General features: G+C 35.3%; 3 protein-coding genes across 3 annotated transcripts; 1 reads left to right on the top strand and 2 right to left on the bottom strand.

Moving 5' to 3' along the window:
- Positions 1 to 8,103: 8,103 nt before the first annotated feature.
- On the bottom strand, positions 8,104 to 9,856 carry LOC110619223 (pectinesterase). The gene is made up of 2 exons (XM_021762521.1): positions 8,902 to 9,856; positions 8,104 to 8,798 (listed from the first exon to the last, which is right to left on the bottom strand). The coding sequence occupies exons 1-2, from the start codon at positions 9,854 to 9,856 to the stop codon at positions 8,104 to 8,106; spliced, it is 1,650 nt and encodes a 549-aa protein (XP_021618213.1).
- A 2,551-nt stretch (positions 9,857 to 12,407) lies between these two features.
- Positions 12,408 to 14,141, bottom strand: LOC110619206 (pectinesterase). The gene is made up of 2 exons (XM_021762490.1): positions 13,190 to 14,141; positions 12,408 to 13,102 (listed from the first exon to the last, which is right to left on the bottom strand). Exons 1-2 carry the CDS (start codon positions 14,139 to 14,141, stop codon positions 12,408 to 12,410), a joined length of 1,647 nt encoding a protein of 548 aa, XP_021618182.1.
- A 906-nt stretch (positions 14,142 to 15,047) lies between these two features.
- On the top strand, positions 15,048 to 16,874 carry LOC110619560 (pectinesterase). The gene is made up of 2 exons (XM_021763072.2): positions 15,048 to 16,041; positions 16,120 to 16,874. Exons 1-2 carry the CDS (start codon positions 15,048 to 15,050, stop codon positions 16,818 to 16,820), a joined length of 1,695 nt encoding a protein of 564 aa, XP_021618764.1. The 3' UTR covers positions 16,821 to 16,874.
- Positions 16,875 to 18,244: the final 1,370 nt, after the last annotated feature.

Genomic DNA, 18,244 nt, shown 5'->3' with positions numbered 1-18,244 from the left:
CGAAAGACCTATCACTAGTTAGGGAACGAATCACCCTAAGAATCTCAACCACTAGACACATTCAAATATAAAATATTTACAGATTTCACCTTATATCTCCTTTACTCAAGCCTAAAACACAGCATCCTTATCACTCCTGGGAGACTGAATCTTCCTTATGACTCCTTGATCTAATAGAGGGATCATCCAGTGATTGTCGAGGGAATGCCGGAAAAACAGACTCTGATGGAGTAGGTGGTTGCGCTGGGGAGAAGAAGTCGAACGACGTGCTAGCCATGCCTTCCCCTCCAGTCTGATCGTAATTGGGAGGAGTTGGAGTAAATGACTGAAAAGGCATAGAAGAAGGCCCCAGTGTCCATCCTGTATACTGACTCTGAAAATCGTCTCCATAAGTGGGCATTTGTGAAGATTGGCCTAATTCTGTGTATGAGCCGTATGGATGGAATGCAACCGATGATGGTATCTGCATTATACCAGGGTTTGGCGTAGGCCGTGGAATCTCCGTCTCCCTTGATGGCCTGGTAGTGTGGCGACGATATCGTGGAGGATTCCTGGAGGACGAGGGTGCATCGTCGTGTACATCATGTGGAAGCGGTTGGGAAGGTGGCGCCGGCTGTGGAGGTGGTATTTGGGAAATGCGATCGAACAAACGAAGTGCATGAAACATTGAATTGACCGCATTTCCAATCTTGTCTACTGTTGGGTGACGAATTTGACTTGCCCATAAACGGTAGTTCTCTAGACCATCCTCCTGTAAAATGTATTTATTAAGATATCTATCCCCCAAAGTTAATTAATGTAAATATTTATATAATTAATACATAAATCATAGTGAGTCGCCCATTACCACAGCCCCGATTGATGCACCCTTTTGAGACACCCACCGACGTGCAATCATTCGGTACCATTCCATGTACTGTGAATGATAATGTAATGGTTGGGTCAGAGTATTGCTGGCGACGATCCATCGGTGCCTTGATTCCCAGAGCATAATCCAATGTTGATTATCGGTCATCCAGTTCATAGTTGAGGAAGTTAATTTTATTAAATGCATATCAACGGTTTGACGGGATGGTTGTGGAATGGGCTGAGAAAATCCAAACTGCCTCAGCACCCTGTCAGGTTGATGCCACTCCACAATATGAAAACATATCAGTGGGACAACCGATCTCCATATTTGTCTTTCCTGTAGACAGTAATCTGGCATACCGTCCACTACAACATCAGAGTATGGCTCCCATATAAACTGTGTAGATAAGATAATGTAAAAGGTTAGAATTGTAAAATTTGAAAAGACATGTAATTTAAAGCTATAGAGTGATGACCTCTTCGGCTTCCATTCGATCAAGTTGGTACCGAAGTTGCACAAGCACATGAGTTGTAACTTCAGTAATACTTCTAGCATTACTCCACCTATACAATTTATAGTTCGGAATTAGTAACAAAATGTATTGATAGTATAGCATGTGTTTATAGCACATACCGACTGCCAATAGGTGTATCTGGAAGGGGATTTATCTGGGAGATGGTAGGGGCAATTGTTTTTATTCTGTCCCATGCCCAAATCTATAAAATATGCAGTGGCCCGCCAATTTGCTGCACTTGTGGTGATGTTGCCCTGCAAAGCTCTTTATAAAGCCAAGCAAGGCAGGCTGCACCCCAGCTATATTGACCACATGTGTTGAAATTGGCGAGTAGTGGCAAAAATATTAGATTGACCCTATGAGCAGACCGATCAACAAATAGGGATCCACCTATTAGCCGTAAAAGGAAAGCCCGAGCATGCCTCTGAATAGTAACATCATCAGCGAACTTTGGAATTTGGTCAAAGTTATCTCTCAACCACGTGAGTGCAACAGTATTTCCTTTCATAACTTCACGATCCGGGACTAAACCAAGCAAATCTTGACATAGTAATTGCCATGGCTGTCCCGTAGTCCCAGTAATAGCACTGCACTACCATCAACAGGCAATCCAGATATCAGTCCCATATCTTGGAGTGTAACTGTACACTCTCCATGGGGTAACATAAAAGTATGTGTTTCTGGCCTCCATCTCTCAACCAAAGCTGTTATGAGGTGGTGATCTAAGTGGAAGAAGCCTAATCGAACAGCTCCGTAAAATCCACTAGCCTGGGGATAAGGAATAAGCCTGTCATCAATATCATGACCGTGTAATACGGTAGAGGATCGTCGGCATGTGATTACACCAGCCTCTTGTGGCTCATCCCACACGACTTGGGACCTATGAGATGCTTGGGAATATAGCAATGAAGTATCACGTGGTCCTGGGTTGATGAATAATCTACTGTCATGTGAGCCCTCCATTCCTGCAAAGGGTTATTACAACTATAAATTCACTAGGTAAATAATATGAATTGGAAAATAATCTACTGTGAGACATTACTTTGAGTTCATATGAGAATGAGAGTACATGAAAGTCAACTAATAACATATATACGGAAATCCATCATCTAGTAACCATGTTCTACCTGTTGATCGGAAAATAAATAGGCATATCATTGTCAATATATTAACATATTACATAACACGATCAATGCACGTAGATATTTCAACAGCATTTTGGTAGACAATGTGATAAATATTTTGTAAAATCGCTACAATCATTGTCACTATAATCAGACAGGTCATTATCGAGTACGTTGAAATTGCTGGAACATGATAATTGACTATCGTCGTATACACTTGGAAATTCATTTTGTTGAGCATGGTATTTATCCAGTCTCATTTCCATAAGCGTAATTTCCTTAAGTAGTTGATCCTTGAGCTTCTTTACTTGTTTACATGTATTACGAGCCATGTCTGCCGATATAGCTTTTGGAATTGGCAACTCATGGTAGCCACAGTAAGCTTCCAATTCGCATCGAATTTCCCACAAACGTTGCCAATCAGATTGAGGAGTAATTGTCGCATTTCCAAAATCAGAAATTTTCTTGGAATGATATCCGACAAATATATGGTTAGCAAAACCTTGTTCCAAACAAGCATTAGTTGGTTGATTTGAAAAAAATCGCTTGTGACCTTACCATGAACAACTGTTTGGATCTATATATTTGTCAATTATAGTGTTAGTACTATTATATTTTCTCCTTTCTCTGCTTGATTGGCGTGGTGATGACTCGCGAAGATCTTTAGAGGATGACATTTTCTGGATGTAACATGCATATGATAAATTTTAATGTAAACCGTAACATGCATATTGATTAATGTAAATTTTAATGTAAATACAATTTTGACTTATTGATTAATGACATTTACTTATTATTTTTTATAAATTTTAATGTAAACCGTAACATGCATATTGATTAAATACAATTTTGACTCATTAATTTACAATAAGTATATTAATATTAAATAAACATAACATAATAACATAAATATTTTAAAATAAAAAAGAGATTACAAATTTAAGATACTAATAACTACTTATATAAAATTTAAATTATCTATTTCTTTTTACATTTTCCAAATTTGAGTCCTTCGCTTGAACGTCTAGCGGATTTAAATGTTTTTCCCCTTCTTTGTTCTAAATAATCATACATATTTGCTTCGTAACTTGTCCGTTCGCCTCCTCCTAAAATTAATAAGTTAGTAAATATACTACGAGAAATATACATTAAATTAAATATTAAATTTAACTAGATACGTACCTCTTAATCTTTTATTCTCTCTTTTACAAAATTTTTTTGCGAAATAAGAAGACTATATTGCAGACGCATCCAAGGTACATAATCCAATTTTTCGTAAACACGAAAATAATAATTAACTATATCAGAATAATTTTCTATTTCGGGTTTTGACCAAATAAAATTTAAAATCTTAAAATAATAAAATGAAACAGTTTCAATCAAAATATTAACCATTTTTATATTCCGCATATTATAACCAGAACAAATTATTTCTTGCAAATAATAATTAAGCCATAAAACATGTTGAAAAAAATTACTACGAAGATTTATTCTTAATTTATATAATTTTTTCCACATTGTTTTCACTCTATTTTTAGCTAATTTCTCGCGTAAAACTTTTGGAACAACATAAATATATGCCATTAATTACTTAAAACAGAAGCAGAAAATGAAAAAAAAAGTGAAAAAATTAAATCAGCAGGTGAAGAATAATGAGCAAAAGGAACAGAGAGACGAAATGAGCAGGGTGAAAATAAAAAGGAAGAGGGAGACGAGGTGAAAAATGGGGGGGGATTTATAGGGGTTGGGCAGGCCTGGCGCCTCTTTAAGAGGCGCCAGGATGTTTGGCGCCTCTTTAAGAGGCGTCAGGCATTCTATCAGTTCCCGAGCCGCCAGGGAGAGGCTGGCGCCTCGTTGACCATGCTTGGCGCCTCTTTGAGAGGCGCCAGGTCCTCTTTTCGCAGGCGAACCTCAAATCCATAAATAAGTTTTTACGGACCCCAAATACCCGAATAAAGTTTCCCCCGACCCTAATTTGGCAAAAAGCCCTGGAACTCCAGCGTCTTTGATCCACTGAGCAGCACCAGCAAGAAATGTTCCAAGTGTGAACTGTTGAGCTTCATTAACAGTAAGAAAATGAAGTGTGCTCCACTGAATCCTGTTCGCAGTACTCGCACCAAGTCCAGTGTTGGCATACTCAGCATAATACAATGTGTCAATGAATTGAATCCCTTCCCATGGAAACCATCATTCAGGCTGAATCAAATCTCCCAATTCTGAACCCATGATCACAGTCATTGAGTATTGTTTCCAAGGTCTCCCCAAGTATGTTTTCAGTGTAAATCTCTCAGGGACAAGCTTGTCTTCAGCGATAATCTTGCATTTGTGGACGACAAGCCCAGTTTTTTGTCCCTTTTCTGTCTTGCCATCTGCTGCTACTATGTTTGCTTGCGTTGGAAGAGGCTTCCTGGCGATGATCACGGAGTTTTGAACCACAGCTGCGCCGTAACCGAAGATGAAATCAATGGTGCCGGTGATGACACGGTTGCTGTAGTATTGGCGTCCAGATTGGTATAACAATGTGTCTTGATATCCATCAAATCTGCACTTCTGGGACACTGATATCTGAGTTAACTCGGATGGCAACAGCTTGGTAACCTTCGGGACCTGCGCTGTTCTCGAATGCCATGTTCTTGCCAATGAACTCTGGTCCTTCAGTCACTGTACATGGGAAAGCAAAGCGAATTGTCGTTCAATGTATTGTCATAAGTTTAAGAGTTTGAACCCACACTACTACTGCATTATAGTGGTATCCTACTAGTCTCGAATGTGAAATTGTTAATGAAAAATAGTTGAGGAAGGGGATCTGAAAAATATGAGAAGACGGTCAAGAGTTTGAGAAAGTAAATAATAATAAAGTATTGAAGAGAAAAGAGAAAGTTCTTAGAGTGAGAGGTGAGAGGGTCTCAGAGAGATCCCTCTATGAATGTGTGTGTGTGAGAGATTAACCTCCTGTTTTAGATTGATTTTGAGATATATATACATTGATCGCTCAGCCAAGTCCAACCAGATTGGATGTGATATTCTTTGGCAGGTGTGTCAGACGGCTTATAATTGTGAAATATAGTGGAGACCCTCTGAAACTCAAGTTAAATTTAACATCATGTGAGATTTATTAATACGAAGAGAAAATAAATAATAATTAAGTATTGAAGAGAAAAGAGAGTTTTTAGAGTGAGAGATGAAAGAGCCTCAAAAAGAGAGATCTCTCTGTGATTGTGTGTGTGAGAGAGACTAACAATTAACATTTTGTTTTGGATTGGTTTTGAGGTATATATACTTTCATCAGCTCAATTGATGACCTCTGGCGCCAAGTCCCATCATATTGGACGTAATACCCTTGGCAGGTGTGTTAGGCGGTTCATAATTGCGAAACAGGTTTAGTCTATATTCCGTCTATCGTGTACATCACGCTAGTCAAATGGACAACATGCGCATTAAAAAACTTCGGAAGGGACTAGAGGGGCCACCACCATATTGGAAGTCAACACCTCACTCTGGACTCATCAGATTGTGTTTGGCTCATCCGACTTATATAGAGGCAGATTCCTTCTAGTCACTAAAATTAGTTGTGCCTATATTCAATATTTCGTTATAGTATGAACTTTAAATAGATTTTCTCGTATGCTCCGAATTTTGAAGAGGTCTGTCAAGGTTTGTACTTATTTTTAGATTATAACAGATCGTGCTTAGCCTGCTCGGCTTTTACCGAGATTAATAGTCTCTACGTTTAATTCCTATTTGTGATACAAGTCTTAAAGTGATCAGTCTATTTCGGACATTGATAAAATCATAGTATTGATGGTCTGATTTGTGTATTTGATAGTTTAAAGGTGCAAAATTATTGTTTTAATAATATTAAAATAACAATATTATGATAGTTTAAAATTAGAGAAAAATATGATCAAATTATTATTTTATATTAGATATTTAGATATAATCTAGATCTAAAAGTTTTTAAATTTCAATTACGTAGTAAAATTTCATTTTTATTAAAACAAATAAGTATCCAAATTTTTTTAAATATGCTATGGTTAAATATAATTTATCATCTAAATAAGCATGCTTTAAAAAGTCGACACAAACATATTTACCTTAATTTTTTGGTATTTTTATAAAAAATATTTTATACTATTAAATTTAAATTTTTTCTATATATTATTAAATTTCCATCATTATAATATTATCTCATACAAAAAAGTAATATAAAAATCTTTTAATTAATCTTTATTGAAAAAAAAATGAATCTCTTTGTTTTATACATTAATACACTAAAAACCTCTGTTTAAAACAACAATTTTTAACTAAAATTTAATTATAAAAAACTTTAAAAAATTTTAAACAATATTTTTGACATTTCCTGTGTATTTTAATTTCTCATTTTTCAACGTAAAATAAGATGAATTCATTAATTTATAATTTATTAGTTAATTATTTTAAGAAAATGAAAAAAATGCTTTTTATTTTCTATTTTGCTTTATCAATATGTAAATTATTTTCTATTTATAAAACAGAATATTTTCTATGAAGATAATTAAAAAAAATATTTAAAATCAAAATCTCAAATTAAGGAAATATTTACTTCACAATAAATACTTTAAATTAATTTTCTAATTTATTATTTTTTTTGAAATGAAAATTGAAAATTGGAGGAGTAGAACTTGAGATCTCTCAAATTTAGCAAGATGCACTTATCACCAGACTAAATCTGTGAGCACAATTTCCTAATTTATTAAAAGTATGATTTTAATCTCTCCTTTTCTCTCTATATAAAGATTTTTTTTTTAAAATGTGAATTATGAATTGGGAGAATAGAATATGAAATTTTTTATATTTAATTAGATGGCACTTACCACCAAGTTAAATCTACGAGTGCCTATATAAAGGCTTATACTTTCTTTTTATTTAGCACTTACATTTTTTTTTCTTAGAAATTTTTATTCTTCAACATTTTGATTTGACCAATTAATATTTTATAATTAAAATTAATAAATTATTGATATTTGTAATTTATTATTATAATTGGTAATCTAATCCTATTTTTATAATTATTATACATCTTAATAAATAATTAAAATTAATCAGTTTAAATTATGGGAAAGGTTATAAAAATATATAATTTTAATATATATAATTTTCAAATTTTTTTATTTAATATATAAAATGTGTAAAAATTTGAAATTGAATTATAAAAATATATAAAATATAATTAATTATTCTATACTATTGAAATTCATCCTATTACGTACCTGAAATGTTATTTATTTTTCACCAAAATAAAACAGTATATGTCTCAGTCGATGATTTGTAATTAGCTCCATCAGTCATTGTTTTAATTTGCAACTGACGCTTCATCCGTTGCAAATAGTCCCGAGTTTGAGTAATTCAGCTTTTGCACCTCATAAAAAAGTATAAAACTGATGTAAGGCTATGTTGCAGTCACATGTTTAATCTGTTAGCTGTTCATCCGAGTAAACGAGAGGTAGGTTTCCATTTCATCGAAGAAAAAAACATGTTGCAAAAAATAAAGATTTTATTCTTTATTCAAAAATGATCATGAAACAAATCAATGACAAAGGAGAAAGATTGAGAGAACAAAAAAAATTGTTGATCAATCAACGGAATCCAAGCAAGAAAGGAACTCCAGCGGTTTTTATCCATTGCCCGGAACCGGGAAGGAAAGTTCCGACGGTGAATCGTTGAGCTTCAACAGGGTTAAGGAAATGAAGTGTCTTCCACTTGACCCTATTAGCAGTATTGGCACCAGCTCCAGTATTGGCATACTCAGCATAGAAAATGGTGTTAAGGAATAGGTTTCCATCCCATGGCATCCATCCCTCAGGCTGAATCAAATCTCCCAATTCTGTCTGCATTACTACAGTCGTTGAAAATTGTTTCCAAGGTCTGCCCAAGTATGTTTTCACAGTGAGCCTCTCAGGGACAAGCTGTGGTTCAGGAATAATCTTGCAATTGTGGATAACAAGACCAGTGTTTTGTCCCTTTTCTTTCCTGCCATCTGCAGTCACTGTGTTCTTCTGGCCTTTATTAGGCTTTCTAACAATGATCTGGGAGTTCTGGATCACAGCTGCACCATATCCAAAAAGGAAATCAACGGTGCCGGTAATGACACAGTTGCCGTAGTATTGTCGTCCGGCTTGGTACAACAATGTATCCTGATACCCATCAAACTTGCAGTTGTGGAACACTGACATATCAGAGTTAACTCGGATGGAACAAGCTTGGTGACCACTAGGACCTGCTGTGTTCTGGAATCCCATGTTCTTGCAGATGAACCCTGGTCCTTCAACCACTGTAGATGGAAAAAAGCAAAAAACAGAGTGTCATTTATGCTATTGTCTTAATCTTACCAAAGCTTAAGTAAAAAAATGATTACTTTCCATGATAGAACATACCAAAAGGAGCAGTGTTAAAGGTGTTTACACCACTGGCGAAGCTCTTCTTTCCGGTGATAATGGTCTTATCTGGTCCATCACCGTACATGAAAACATTAGAATGAGTCTTTGGCACCAGTATTTGCTCGTTGTAGGTTCCGGCCTTTACATGGACAACAAATCTGGCACTGCTGCCCGGCCGGTATGAGTTTATAGCTGCACTAATGGATTTGAATTGCCCACTGCCATCTTGAGCCACCACTGCATTTGGTGCAGGACCAGCACCGGCCATAAGCTTCCGATGACCAGCTGTTAACCAAGTTGGGTACCCATCAGCTCCAAGGAGGCGACGAGAATTTTTGGGTGGATTAAACTGGAGACCAAAGTCTTGCAAGATGTTTGAAATCGCAGCAAGAATTGTCAAGACATTATCTGTTAATTTATTGCCATAATCCGTACTGTTTTGCACTGTAGATTTAATGTCGCCATTGTGCTGAAATCCATCCATGCATAATTCCTGATAGGAGATAATAGAACTCAACCAAATTCGAAAATCATCAGCATGTTCAGCTATGCTTTGCAATTGGCTCTCAGCCATCCTTGTAAGAATGTCTTCAATCCCATCAGAGGCATTTTTCAGCAACGTATTGCAATCCTGCAGGGCAAGTTTCGTGCGGGGCTCGCTAACGGCTTCTCCGACAAGACCCTGACTCAATTTCAAGGATTTGCTCAAGGAATCTGAGATGGCTAAAATGCCTGCCTTGATTAGCTCCTTAGGATCAGTGGTATTGGCAGAACTAAGAGCTTCGGTGCAAGTTTCTTTATAATTAGTAGGTTGGCATATTTGTGTAACAGCTTTCATCTGTGGTGTTTCGACAGTTTTTGTTGTACTCCGGTGGACGGAAGCCACAACTCCGATTACTATACCGACGACAAGAATCAATGAAATCGCGGAAACAACAACTTTTCCAATCATTTTTTTCCTTTTTTGTTGCTAGGCTTGTCTTCCAGGCAATGGATGGATTTTATAGTACGAAAGAGAAAAAAAAAAAAAAAAAATCAAAGAGTGATAGAGTACAGATGTGTTGCGCTTTGCAACTGTTGATGGTGAAGAGCTTTCAAGTGTCTAAATTTATAAGATTTTGATTTTCCTAAATTAGCATTTTTTTGCCTGAAACTTTTCCTCTGAACTGTGAAGGTATTTTTAGAAATCATAATAAATCAATAATAGTTAAGCTGTTAGAGTGAAAATTAAAGTTTGTAGCTCTATAGGCTTGTGATTTTCCTAAATTAGCTTGTCTTTCTTGAACTTTTCCTCTAAGTATTGAAGTTATTTTAGAAATCATAATTAATTAATTAATAATTAAGCTGTTGGAGTGAACATTGCAGGAGGAAACCATTTCATCTCACAGGAAACATTGGCTCCATTTGTCTGCGTGGACATTGTGGAAGCAGGCTGTTGCACAAGTAGCCAATCCCAGTGGAATGAAATGAACGAATAAACTGGATCAAAGCAGCTGGTGTTTTGAGACTTTGCTTCCATATAACACTATTTCGATTATACCAGAAAACCCCACAGAAGCATGCATAAAAAATCCAGCTATGGTTCTCTCATTATAATTTAAAAAAAAAAAAAATCAAGTATTGCAATATCCTTTCATTAATGTGACTTATCAAGTATTAAATTAATTATTAAAAAAACTGAATCCATATAATCTGTATATTCTAATCTTATGAATTTTTCTTTGCAAGATGTCCAATCAGATACTAACTAATACAGTATTGGTATCTGTTTTTAGTCAAATAATACATATCAGATGCATGTATTTTCATACAGATTAAAATTTAAGTTCATTCTATAAAGTTTTAGGTATACTTTTTAGAGTTTATTTGGCATTGGTTTTAACTCATTTCAATGAGTAAAGAATTAGTTATGGTATAAGTAATATAGATTATTCCAGATGCATTATCCCTATAACCGGTTTAGGTTCACTGTTAATTTACATACACTTAGTTATAGATTCAGAATTTGATCACTCATAAAAATTTTAGCTCTTTTTCGCAGCGTCTTTTTAATATATGTCGGGCCTAATTTTAATAATTACACAATGGTTTATGAAATTGCCAATACAGGTTGCGCAATTAAAACCTATTCTACCATATTTGTATTTTTAGCTCTCATATTAAATTTTTTTTGCTTTAAAGCTTCCAAACACCATTTTAACATTTATATTACACATCCATGCAATCAAATCAATATTACCCGCAATCAAAACCAATTCTTGATTTTATATATTCATGAAAAAATTAAAGAAAATAGAAATTCATACAAATACTAAACTTTTTTATAAAATCCTTTTGCTTTGAAATTTTTTTAGCTTTTTAGCTTTGGATACTTGGAACTCTAACTTTTTCGTCTTTAAATATTTTAATTTATGGTTTATTTTCTTGTCTTTGATATGAGGATAAATTTAGTTGAAGAAAAGAATTGATTTGGTGAAGAAATTGGCTTAGATTTGATGGAAATGAAGAAAACCAAGTTCACCTTTGTTCTTTCATGGAGGAATTTTGGCCAAGACTTCTAGAATGAAGAAGAAAACCTTTTTTTTTGTGCTTTATTATTTATTTTGAGTTTATTTAAATGACACATGGAGGGCTAAGTTGAAGAGGTGACAAAAATGAAGGACTAAACTTGAATTTTAATTTTAAACTTTTCATATTTTCATTTTAACCCATTAAACTTTTTCTTATGTTTCAATTTAATTTTTAAACCTTCAATATTCATAGATTGATCTACTAAAATTACACTTTTAACCTTTAAAAGTCCATTTCATTTAGGTAAGCACGTCGAATTTAACAAGTATCTCAAGCTAACATATCGAGAAAACCTTAAGCACTTCTCAAAAATGACTTGATTCTGACTTATTTATCGTATTATCTACTTTGTTTTAAAATATGTTTGTTTTCTTATTTGAACTTCTTATGATTCAATTATTAAAGGTTAAAAATATTAAAATATTATTACTGATCATTCTTATGTTATTTTTGTATTTATGTATAACTTTATATGAAATGTAAGTTGGATTTTTAAGTATAAATTTTAGAGCTCTACCTGTAAACGAATTGTGTGTCAAGTTACTATGAATAAACTTACACTTCTCCTAATTAGTTCGTGGTTAAGCTAACACCTCTCTTGAAATTAATTACCCTAACTTTAGAATGGTACAATTTAAATTTAATAATTCCTCCGTTTTCGGAATGTGACAGCAAATATGATCCAGAGCTCCATGATCATTGTTAGAAGCCTAATTTGCGTATAATTAATGGATAATTTGGTTGATTTCTCTTAGATGAGTTGAGATATTTGATTTTGTGTTAGGAAAAAAAATATAACTAACAGAAGGCTATTAACATGTGATAAATAAAGATTTTATTCCTTATTCAAAAATGTTCAAAGGAATAGAGAAATCATAACAAAACTTCAATGAAATACGCGAAAGATTGAAAGAACAAAAATTGTTGATTTTTCATTTCAATCCTGGCAAGAAAGGAACTCCAGCGGTTTTGATCCAATCACCGGAACCGGGAAGGAATGTTCCGACGGTAAATTGTTGAGCTTCTTCAGGGGTAAGGAAATGAAGTGTCTTCCACTTAACCCTATTAGCAGTATTGGCACCAGCTCCAGTATTGGCATACTCAGCATAGTAAAGGGTGTCAAGGAATAGGGTTCCATCCCATGGCATCCATCCCTCAGGCTGAATCAAATCTCCTATGTCTGTCCCCATTATTACAGTGGTTGAGAATTGTTTCCAAGGCCTGCCCAAGTATGTTTTCACAGTGAGCTTCTCAGGGATGAGTGCTTCCTCAGGGATAATCTTGCAATTATGGATAACAAGACCAGTGTTTTGTCCCTTTTCTTTCCTGCCATCTGCACTCACTATGTTCTTCTGGCCCTCACCAGGCTTTCTAACAATGATCTCGGAGTTCTGGATCACAGCTGCACCGTAACCAAAAAGGAAATCAACGGTGCCGGTGATGACACAGTTGCCGTAGTATTGTCGTCCGGCTTGGTACAACAATGTGTCCTGATACCCATCAAACCTGCAGTTGTGGAACACTGACATATCTGAGTTAACTCGAATGGCACAAGCTTGGTGACCACTAGGACCTGCGGTGTTCGCGAATCCCATGTCCTTGCAGATGAACCCTGGTCCTTCAACCACTGTAGATTGAAAAGGAAAGTGTCATTAATGAGCCTAAGTGATCGAGAAAGGAGAAAAAAATAATTACTTTCCATGATAGAACTTACCAAAGGGAGCAGTGTTAAAGGTGTTTACACCGCCGGCGAAGCTCTTTTTTCCGGTGACAACGGTCTTATCTTGTCCATCACCATACATGAGAATGTTAGCATGAGTCTTTGGCACCAGTACTTGCTCGGTATAGACTCCGGCCTTTACATAAATAACAAATCTGGTAGTGCTGCCGGCAGGATATGAGTTTATAGCATCAGTAATGGACTTGAATTGTCCACTGCCATCTTGAGCCACCACTGCATTTGGTGTAGGACCAGCAGCAGCCATAAGTTTCCGATCAGCAGCTGATAGCCAGGTTGGGTACCCATCAGCTCCAAGGAGACGACGAGCATGGGGAATGTTAAACTGGAGACCGAAGTCTTGCAAGATGTTTGAAATCGCACCAAGAATTGTCAAGACATTATCTATTAATTCACTGCCATAATTCGTACTGTCTTGCACTTTAGATTTAACGTCGCCGTGCTGCTGAAATCCATCAATGCATAACTCCTGATAGGAGATCATAGAACTCAACCATATCCGAAAATCATCAGAATGTTCAGCTATGTTTCTCAAGTCGCTGTCAGCCATCTTTACAAGAATGTCGTCAAGCCCATCAGAGGCATTTTTCAGCAATGTCTTGCAATCGTGCAGGGCAAGTTTCGTCCGGGGCGAATGTGTAGCTTCTCTGACAAGACCCTCGCTCAAATTCATGGATCTGCTCAAGGAATCTGAGATGGCTAAAATGCCTGCCTTGATTAGCTCTTTAGGATCAGTGGTATTGGCAGAACCAAGAACCTTGGTGCATGTATCCTTGTAATTAGTAGGTTGGCATATTTGGGTAGCAGCTTTCATCTGTGGTGTGTTGACAGTTTTTTGTGAATTCCGGTGGACAGAAGCCACAACTCCGATGATGACACCGACTACAAGAATCAAGGAAATCGCGGAAACAGCAACTTTTCCAATCATTTTTTCTGTTCGTAGCTAGGCTTGTCTTCCAATTTCTTCCCAATAATCAACCCAGGCAATGGATGATTCTTTGATAGTACAAAAGGGCAAAAAATCAAAGAGGAGTGATAGAGTACAAATATGTTGTGCTCTGCAGCTGTTGATGCTGAAAAGCTTTCAAGTTAGTAGATTTATAGGCTTGTGATTTTCCAAAATTAGCTTCTTTTTCTTTTCCTTGAACTTTTCCACTAAAGACTGAGGTAGTTTAGAAAATCATAATAAATAAATAAATAAAACTCAATAAATCAATAATAATTAAGCTGTTGGAGCGAAAAGTTTAGCTATAACTTATTGGTCGTGAGAGATCTCAATTTTTCAGATATTAATTATAAGATTTCACAATCAAATCTTATAATTAATAAAAATATTAATATAATTAAATTGGAGAATTTCACAATCAAATCCATGCTATAGGCTGAATCGGACAACACTGTGATCTTTTCCTGTTGATTTTTTAGCTGATCTCTTTCCTGTTGATTTTTTCTATCGATAACCAATAATTTTGAGGTTTTTTGGATTCATTATCCTCCTCAATAAGCCACAAAATACGTCCCATTAGCTACAAAATCGATCAACCATGAATTTGACAGCATCTCTTTTACTATAAAATGAAGCCATAGCCATGCAAAGCTCCATAGCTCTGTGTTTCAGAGTAGCACAATAAAAGGAAGCTTTCTTCCTCTTCCTTTTCCTCTTCCTCTCCTCCGCTTCTGCGAATTTATTTGTATCCCATATCTTTCGTAGGAATCGGAAATCGATTTCCTAATGAATAGTATCCAATAGAGAGGGAGATATTATCCAAATATACAAAAAAGAAGAAAAAAAAAAGGAAAAAATTGATAAATTCCAATCAAAAAATTATTGAAGATGATGAGCAAAGTTGTTGTATCGGCTTTTTCACTCATCCTAGTAGTTGGAGTGGTGATTGGTGTTGTAGCTGTCGTCCAAAAAAGCGGAAACAGCGAGGAGACGTTGTCTACCTCATCCAAAAATGTGGCTTCAATATGTCAACCCACTGATTATAAGGAAGCTTGCGAGAAGAGTCTTGGTTCTGTAGAAGATTCTAGTGACCCCAAAGAATATTTAGCAGCAGCTATTCTATCCACCATGGAAGCTGCCAAGAAAGCTTTCAATTTATCAGATAGTCTAATAGTGAAGGCAGGTTCATCTGATAACGACACAAAAATGGCTCTGGAAGATTGCAAAAGCATGTTGGATGATGCAGTCGAAGAGCTTCAGGACTCATTTTCTTCAGTGGGTGAGAGTGATGTTCACACCATGAATAAACGAGTAGCTGACCTACAGAACTGGCTAAGTGCTGTTATCACTTATCAATCAACCTGCTTAGATGATTTCGGCGATCCAAATAGCGAGTACAAAACCGAAATGAAAGATGGTATGCTCGACGCCAACCAACTCACCAGTAATGCATTAGCTATCGTAAATGGGTTATCAAAGATTTTATCTTCCTTCGGATTAAAGCTCGATGCGGATAATGATAGTAACAATCACAGTCGGCGGCTTCTTTCAATGGGCGACGATGGTTACCCTGATTGGTACTCAGGCTCAGGACGTCGGCTTTTCGCTACCCAGGACATTAGCACTATTAAGCCAAATATTACTGTGGCTCAAGATGGTAGTGGAGATGTTAAGACCATCATGGAAGCTCTTGGCAAACTCCCACCAAAGTATGATGGCCAATATATCGTCCATGTTAAAGCTGGAGTCTACAAAGAGTACGTGAGTGTGGGCAAGAAAATGCACAATGTGTTTATGTATGGTGATGGCCCTTTGAAGACTGTTGTTTCAGGCGACCGCAGCAATAAAACTGGCTTTAAAACCATGAGAACTTGCACATTCGGTAAGAAATGAGAATATTAGTTTACTGTTTTTATCTGATGAAACTGAGAGATTTTTGCTTGCTGTATTGATGTTTCAGAGGCTTTAGGAGAAGGATTCACTGCCAGATCCATGGGATTCGAAAACACTGCCGGTGCTGAAGGTCACCAAGCTGTGGCACTCAGAGTCCAGTCTGATAGGGCAGCATTTTTCGACTGCAAGATTGATGGGTATCAAGACACCTTATACGTCCATGCCCATCGTCAATTTTACAACAACTGCACAGTCTCAGGCACCATTGATTTCATCTTCGGCAACGCCGCTTGTGTGATACAGAACTCTCTTATCGTTGCAAATAGAGGAATGCCAGGCCAATTTAACACTGTCACTGCACAAGGCAGGACTGAAAAGCATCAAACAACTGGATTAGTCCTCCAGAACTGCAAATTTATAGCTGAAGACAAATTATTTCCTGACAGATTGACCACCATGCTCTCATATTTGGGCCGGCCATGGAAGGAGTTTTCAAGAGCAGTGATCATGGAATCAGACATCACAGATGTCATTCACCCAGATGGATGGCTACCATGGAATGGTGATTTGTACCTTAGCACCTTGGATTATATGGAGTATGCCAATACCGGCGCCGGAGCCGCCCCTGGTAAAAGGGTCAAATGGGTCAAAATCGTTACCGACAAGGCTAAAGTAATCCCGTTTACTGTTGATCCTTTCATTCAAGGAGCTGAATGGTTGAATGAAACCAATCATGCAGTGTTTGTCCCTGGCTTGATAAAGCCATAGATCTTTTTTCTATCATTGGAAGTTGGTAGCGTTGGATGAGTAGACACCGCCGGGCCATACAACAAGGTTTATAAATTTCTTTCACATATTCAATATGTTAAAATTTAAGAAACCATGTTTTGTAATGGCCCTCTATGTTTTGTAGTAGGGCCTTTATTATTTTAATTTTGTGGTAATAATTAATTGCCTAGAATATATAGCTAGGAAATTCTCATGTACTAGATAATTTAAAGAAATAAAAAGATCAGATATGTTGATTGATTTCAATTTTTTTTTTTTTAAAAAAAAGATATGTTCATTTCTGTATTCAGTTTAAATACCAAATTTCTGTTAAGAAAATTTCCTGCTTTTTAATTAATAAAGTTTAATTGATGTTGTTTAAATTATAAAAAAATGGGTAATTTTTTTTTAAACGGGGATCGAAAATTAAAGGAGTAGAACCTGAGACGTTTCAAATTTACTTAAATACATTTATTATCAAACTAAATTTGTGAGTGCGAAAAAAAAAAGATAATTTGCTTAGATGCACCTGTTAGTGAAAAAAAAGTTTAAATTTAAATTTGTCTAATTATTTAATTAAAATATTCATTGATTCGTTGTATAATTTATTAATTATACTTCATATTTATTCTTTCATTCAATTAAAAATATATTTATTTCTTTTTTACCTTTATATATATATATATATATATATATATATATTAATATGATTATTTATTTTTAATTTTGTACATATAAATTTCGAATATTACGCAAAAGCATATAATATTATATAAAAAGAATGTAAAATTAATAATAAAAATAATGAAAATATAATATTTTTATTTAATTAATGTAAAATTAATAATAAATCATCATATTTAATAACTCTTAATAATGACTGTAACCTCCTAAACGTTGTGTATATAAAATTAAGGAATGAATTTCATAAACAGGTCCCAAATTCCTAGAGAAAAACTAGAAACTTTGACCAGTCATCACTCCAGTAAGATTATGATTAGGTATAAATAAAATTAGTTTATATATTGAAGTATTAATAACATTTTTTAGAAAATAATTTTTTCTTGAAAAATAAAAATTATTTTTTAAAAACAATTTAATATTTTTTATTAAAAAAATACTATGTTTGACTAAATTTTTAATAATTCTCCCAAATCGGTGAGCAAAGAATTATGGTAGAATATAGATGAATACTTAGAGAAAAATGAAGAAGCTGACATACTCAGCAAACTATTTATAAAAGAGCTAGAACAGCTCTCGGATGAAGTATATGTGCAGGAAATCGACATCCCTACTTTTGAAAAGCCAGCCTCCATTATGTAAGTTGACGAAGAACAAAATTGGATGACCCCATACCTTGAGTACTTCAAGACCGAAAAATTATCCGAGAATAAAGCAGAAGCTCGAAGAATTGCAGTTAAAGC

Source organism: Manihot esculenta, chromosome 7, assembly GCF_001659605.2.
Source record: "Manihot esculenta cultivar AM560-2 chromosome 7, M.esculenta_v8, whole genome shotgun sequence".
Classification (NCBI taxonomy): Eukaryota; Viridiplantae; Streptophyta; class Magnoliopsida; order Malpighiales; family Euphorbiaceae; genus Manihot; species Manihot esculenta.
The sequence above is the reverse complement of the archived record's forward strand: the minus strand, read 5'-3'. Positions and strand labels throughout refer to the sequence as shown.